Genomic DNA, 7,152 nt, shown 5'->3' on the forward strand with positions numbered 1-7,152 from the left:
GTTAAGATACTGCTGCCTTCTCCGTTCACATACATATATAACAATATTCTTCAACCTTTTATGCATTATTTCCACTAAAGAAATCATATCAACTTAGGCTGAAAATTAAAATATAATATTTTTAATTATTACAACTAATAAAAAATTAATTAATAAATCTTAAAACGAAACTGCACCAATTTAATGCAATACAAAAATTGTTAAAATAATTATGAGCGACAATATATATTATTATTATAAATTTGTTATTAATATTTATAATTTTAATTATTATGTTATATTTTTATATATTATTATTAATAATTATTTATATTATGATTATATTAATTTTAATAATAATAAAATATTATTATTATAAAATTTTTAAAATTAATTTTAATATTTATTGTAATGATGTAAGTTTAGAGTAAGTTTTATATAAGTTAAATCATCAATCTAAAGAGATTCGCAAACAATATTATATATAAAAAAAAGATTGAGTATAAAGTAATGGTTGAAAATTGTTTGATTTATATTTTAAACTGTGGGAATATCATAGAAGAAGACTGTCTGAGTGGAATGCGCAACAGCTCTCATTGGAGAGTAGGATTAACTTGACACAATCGGTCCTTGCCACTATTCCTTTTTATGCAATACAAACTATAAAACTGTCTTTATGTACTTGTAAGGATATTGATAGTATTTGTAGAGATTTTATCTGGGGTGATGGCAATGGGAAGAGGAAAATTTCTTTGGTGAAATGAGAGAGGATTTGTATGGGAAAAAAGGTGGGTGGTCTTGGGCTTAGGGAGGCTTCTTTGGTCAATATGGCTTTTTTCATGAAGCTGGCTTGGAATGTCATAACGAATCCATCAGCTTTCTAGGTCAGAGTTTTACGTGCAAAGTATAAGCTTCGATCTACTGATTTAACACAATGTAAACTACCTTCACAACGCTCCTCCCTTCGGAAAGGTATCTATGATGCTTAGGAATGGTTACAACTAAGGATTGTATGGTCTTTGGATGATGGGCATAGAGCCCTTTTCTGGATGGATTATTGGTGTAGTGGTAATTTATGCTTGTTGAGTGTTGCCACATTATATTTGCTGGAGGTAATGAAAATGGAAATGGTGATGAATTATGTTACAACTGAAGGGGAATGGGATTGGGAGAAGTTTAGTCGATTCATCCCTATGAGTGCTCTTTTAGCCATTGCTGTGACACCAGTTCCGGTGATAGGTAGGGGTCCTGATGTCATTTATTGGAAGTTTACTTCTTCGAGTAACTTTTCAGTCAAGTCTACATATTTTTCTCTTGTTGAATCATCTTGTCCTGACAATGCTATTTGAAAACGTGTTTGAGGATTATAATGCCAACAATGAGTCGAGGCCTTTCTCTGGTTAGCGTCTCATAATTGACTCTTAACTAACGTTGAGAGAAGTAGGAGGCATTCAGCTTCTTCCAGTGCTTGCCATCTTTGCATTAATGAGAATGAGACCCTGCTGCATGTTCTGTGTGATTGTCCCATGGCCCAGGCGATCTGGTGTTATTTTGTTCTCAGTGAACTGAATCAGAGTTTTTTTTGTTCATTATGGTAATCCATGAGACTGGATCTTGATGAATCTCTATATTGGAGCACTAAAAAGTCATGATATGAATCCCAATAAACTGAAATATTTGTGATTGTGACATGGAGAGTTTGGAGATGTCGTAATCAATCCCTTTTCGGAGAGGTTTCTATGGGAGTTCCAGCGCTGATTAGTAATACTCTAGCATAGGCAAGTGAGGTGACTAAAGTTTTTGAAGATCTTGCTACTAATTTGGGAAGGAGTATTCAAAGAAAAGAAATGTGGATAGTTTGGGAGCCTCTACTTCCTGGATGGTTCAAACTTAATACAGTTAGTTAGTCAAGCAAGGAGATTTTTCGGCTTCTGGAGATGGGTTAATAGAGATATGCATGGAAATTGGATTCATGGTTTTACTACTAGATGGGGGAAGGGTTCGGTTATGATGGTTGAGTTATGGTCTTTATGGGAAGTTATTAAGCTAGTTAGGAGATTAGGAATTATAGGCTTTGTGTGGAATGTGATAATTTATTGGTGGTTCAGATGGTGAATGACCAGGTTGCTCCATTGAGTAGTGTTAAAGCTCTTGTTAAAGTGATTCAAGAGGCTATGCGGGCAGAGGTTGCATGCCAAGTGAGGCATATTTGGAGAGAGGCAAATTGTTGTGTAGATACATTAGCTAGCTTGGCGCATGATCTTTTATGGGTTGTTCAGTTTTTTCCCCAGACATCGCAATCCATTTGGGGTTGGTTGGCTCATGATAAGTGTGGAGTGAGTTATAATTGTTCCAACTCTTTAGTACTGTAAAACAGTTTTTTGCTCCTTTGTCCAACCACCAAAAAAAACGAAGAAGAGAGTTTAACTAAATTACATTTAAGTTAAAGAGGTTTATTAATTGCTGATCAATTCTAAGGATAATTTATTTAATTTTTTATTATTTGGTTAAAGTATTCAAATAAGCGAATTTCATTTATTTTTAAATTAATTTGTAAAGTGTTAAATTAATCCCTGATTAATTAACAATTCAAATAAGCGTGTAAATTTAATTAATTAATTGCATTAAGAAAAGTAAAAAATTAAACTTGATTAATAATTACAAGTAAATTATTTAAATTAAATTACACAATTTCTTAATATAAATAGATATGTTAATTGCTATTTATATTAATTTAATTAAATAATTATATATTTATTTAAATTAATTAGTAATATGTTGTTTAATTAGAATAATTAACAGAACTCTTGAACATCCACAAAGACAATAATGGATGTGATGTTCCTAAAAAATATATAAAAATAAATAAAAACATAATTTAAGATAAAAAAAAAGATTAGATTTCACAAATTGATAAAAATCTTGACTGAATTAATTTTCGACTTAACTTTCGACTGATAAAAAAATTTAGCTATTAAAAGCCATACAAAATGCAAAAAAATATAAAAAAGAAAGGAATCGCTTAGCTTTAGATGCTGAAGTGGTAGAGAGAGAAAGAGAGATGGATGAGACAAGGAGATGGTCTCCAACTCCTAAAAGGTGCTTTTTATATAGGCTTTTTCTTGATTAAAAAAATAAATGAAATATTTAAATTTCAAAAAAAATCAATAAATTCTTTTAATGTTATTATTCTAATCTTTATTTTGATCATATTTATAGCTATTTAAAATATTTTTTTAAATTTTATACCGTTATTAAATTTAAATTTTTTTTATTTATTTATCGAGTTTGGATTACAGATTAAAACAAGTAAAAACTTTTCAATCAAAAATAACTTTAAAACTGTCTATATTAATTTCTTTTAATACTTTCAACTCCAAAATTATCCAAAATTAAAATTTAAATAAAAATTTCTTTTTCATCATTAAAATATAATAAAATCATAAAAATTAATATAAAAAAAATAGTGAGATTTGGCAACTCATCAACTACTATCAAACTATAGTATTAAGATAATAATTTTATAGTCATTGTTATACTACTGCTCTATAAATTTTAAAATATACTAGTAAAATATTATTAACACCATATTTTGAATTCACTTGTTAAAAGAAAAAAATTAAATTCAATTGATTTCTATTTATAAAAAAATTCTTTACAATAAATTTTAATATAATAAAATTCAATGAATTATTTTATGATAATTAAATAAATTAATAATAAATTCACATTAATTTATTTTCTTCATTATTCTTATTGTTTCTAAACTAAACATAAATATTTATTCTCATACATATTTAAATATAAATTTTACATAATTTTTTTACTATTAAAAAATATAAAATGATGAACTCTCTATTTTTAAAAACTAACATAATAATATAATAAATTTCTTAATATTAATTATAAATATATTGAATATTAATACTCGATATTAAATTAAATTTTAAATTTTAAAAAATAAAGCAATTTTTAATTAAAAAATAAATAATTTTAAAATTAAAATAAATAAAAATTAAAAAAATAGAATTCTCAAGGTCTAATTAAGTAATTTGATATACATAAATTATATGAAATTATTTTTAGCAAATCTTAACATTTTTGACAAAATTTAGTTTTAATTCAAAATTAATTATTATAAGAATTCAATAGAATTAAATTATTAATTTATCAATTTTACTAAACACAAAAAATTAAAAAAAAATTATTTAAATTCTCACAGCTTCTCAATACTTGTACGAAAACTCAAAATATTTTGTAGTAAATCAAAGTTTTTTTTTTTTTCATAAGTAATTTATCAATCACAATTGTTTAGAAGTTAAGGATGAAAAGATGAGTTTTGATATTTTTATTTTCCTTATATGAAGATGAAGATACTTATTGATAATGGTCTAAGACGAAATTGAAGATAAAATTGAAAGGATCAACTTGAAAAATTGATTGAGCAGTGAGGTTTCCCATTTGAGCTAAAAGTTCCAATTTGATGACCAAAGCCAACCAAGTATCTAAACTGTTAGCCTGCTCATCATCCTAAATTGCATACAAAGCCAAATTCAGGTATACCTCCCCCATGCTTTAGTTACTTTGATATTTGAGCATACCCATTATCTATCCAACACAATTACATCTTTTTTGCCTTTTTATTTTTTTTTAACTTAATATTATTAAAATTCAAAGTCAAAATCATACCCTGTTTGAAAGAAAAAAAAAAATTCTAAATTTAAGTAAAAAATAGACGGTCTGAATTAAGGGAAACAAATTGAATGGGTCACCGACCCGCGACCCGATCCAAATAGTGACTCGGCGAGAGGGATAGTCATATACGGAGTCGGCGGTTGCAAAAGATGACCAGTCAAATTACATATCCCACGCCCCAGTGGTCGTGAAGCACACGCTCGAATCTCCTTATTGACGGCTGGCTTCCACAATTGGGCACATAATGAAGTGAACTCTCGTCCAAACAAAACTATAACACTAAATACACAAATTCCACTTTTACCCAACAAAAAATAAAAATTAAAAAAAAAAAATCCAAACCCGCTCTCTTAAGCTAGCTTCTAGATTAAGACGGCAAGATATAAAATGAAAATTTTAATTTAAATCCGATTTTTTTTTTCACTCGAATACTTGTTCTATGTGATTCAAATCATAAAATTAAAAAATATATATATATATATATTGTTAGAATGGTCATGAAATTAATTGGTGACAAACTCAAGCTGATGAATCATTGTGATCTGATGAGGTGGATAGTAGTAGTGTATTATGATCCTGGAGTGTCTCGGCGTCTTCAACATCATCAGCGGTATTGGCATTTCCTGTGAGCTCCTTGGCCCTGAGGGCTTGCCATTTCCAATCGGTGCGAGTCAAAACGAACAACATGGTCACAACGCAAGAGCCTTGGGCGGCTAATAGACCAAGCCAAAGTCCTTTAAAATCAAACCCACCATAGAAACTTAACCATACAGCTACAGGCATACCCACTAGATAAAAACATCCCAAGTTAATATTTGCGCCCATTTTTGGCCTCGCAGTTCCTCTCAGTACGCCACATCCTGTCGTCTGCGGGCAATTTCCAAGCTCACAAAGCCCAATTATCGGCAACACCATTGAAGTTAATGCAATAATCTCTGCGTCTTCTGTGAACATGGTGGCCCAAACCTTCCTCACCATAACCGCAAAAAATAATGCAGAAAATCCCAAGCCGAAGCTTGAAGACAGACCAATTATAGCAGCAAGCTTTGCCTTTTGTGGGTTATTGGCACCCAGTTCATTACCAACTCTCGTTGAAACACCAAAGCTTAAAGAAGATGGGAAAATGTATATCAAAGCCGTTGTTTGAATCAATATCCCCATTGAAGCAACGGTAGCTCTTGGATTCAACAGCAGCCCACATAGTAAAATCATGATCTCATACCACCACCATTCAAGGCAAACCGAGATGCAACTTGGAATTGCCAAATTCAATAAAGATTTCCACCCTCTTAAGCACTCTAGAGAAATCCCACCCCATGTTTTCCTGTGCGCTCCAGAAAGAATCACGTAGATGATCAGCGAAGATACAAGATTGAAGTTGGTCCAAATCCCGCTCAATGCAACACCTTTGATTCCGAGATTGAGTACAGAGACGAGAAAATAGTTAATGGGTATATGGAAAAGAATGGAAAGAGCTGCACAGAATGTCAAAGGCAGAGTTATGGATTGAGTTCTAAGGTATATACGCAAAGGGTGTAAAAGAGACTGCAAGATAAGATCAGGGAGAGAAAAAAGAATGTAGGTTTGCGCTTCTGTGGCTATACCATCTTCCTGGCCACAAAAGAGAAGAATGTTTTTCATGTTGAACCATAAAAATGATATAGGCAATGAAATCAAGATAAGCAAAAGAATTGTTCTTTGCATGGTGAGGCCAAGAAGTTTATATCTTTTGGCACCAAAAGCTTGGCCGCAGATGGGTTCCATTCCCATTGCAAGACCAGATAGAATAGAATAACCGGTGATGTTTGCAAAACCGATAGCCAGAGAGCCACCGGCTAAAGCAAGCTCCCCAAGGCGACCAAGAAAGAGCATGGAGATCATAGAACGAGAGTAGAGAAGAAGACCAGTTAAAATCATTGGAAGAGCAATGTTTGCTATGGATTTTGCTTCATTTATTGCTAGAGAAAGATGGGTCGTCGTCTTTTCTGATGGTTGAGATGTTAGATTCCCGGAGACCAAAGGAATTAACATGTCAGATTTGTGTAGTCTGGTTGATTGGTCTAAATTGCTTTTGCAAGAATCACGAGGCGAAGCTAACTGGCACATAGCTCTGAAAATTTGAGAGAGAGAAAGTGGGTCGTGGGATTTCAAAGAATAAAGTTGTTAGCGAGGTTTAAAGGGGAGAGGTTTAAGGGGTATATAAATGGTTGGAACTTGTGACATACATAGTACTGTGGTCTTTAGACGGCTCTGAGAGAGAGAGAGAGAGAGAGAGAGAGAGAGAGACAGTTGTTTGAAACTTGAAACCAATCCAAGCTTCCTTTTATGACCAAGCAGAATGTCACTATTGAGATCTGCCGGAAAGAAAGTCTAAAACTAAAAACAGAGGGAGAGATTAGCGGTAGATTTTATGAATAATATGGACCAAGTTGAAGTTACAAGTGTCAAATTTTTAATGGTAAGCCTAACTGCTAAATT

The 7,152-nt window shown here is 31.5% G+C and overlaps 1 protein-coding gene across 1 annotated transcript; it reads right to left on the reverse strand.

The window, feature by feature from the left end:
- Positions 1 to 4,698: 4,698 nt before the first annotated feature.
- On the reverse strand, positions 4,699 to 6,945 carry LOC110622590 (protein DETOXIFICATION 49). Its single transcript, XM_021767153.2, has one exon. The coding sequence runs from the start codon at positions 6,778 to 6,780 to the stop codon at positions 5,194 to 5,196; it is 1,587 nt and encodes a 528-aa protein (XP_021622845.1). The 5' UTR covers positions 6,781 to 6,945; the 3' UTR covers positions 4,699 to 5,193.
- Positions 6,946 to 7,152: the final 207 nt, after the last annotated feature.

The sequence above is a fragment of the Manihot esculenta genome, chromosome 1 (assembly GCF_001659605.2).
Source record: "Manihot esculenta cultivar AM560-2 chromosome 1, M.esculenta_v8, whole genome shotgun sequence".
In the NCBI taxonomy this organism is placed as follows: domain Eukaryota; kingdom Viridiplantae; phylum Streptophyta; class Magnoliopsida; order Malpighiales; family Euphorbiaceae; genus Manihot; species Manihot esculenta.

Excerpts from the sequence above, each read along its gene's own strand:
- LOC110622590 (XM_021767153.2), bottom strand. The coding sequence starts at position 6,780 with ATGTGCCAGTTAGCTTCGCCTCGTGATTCTTGCAAAAGCAATTTAGAC.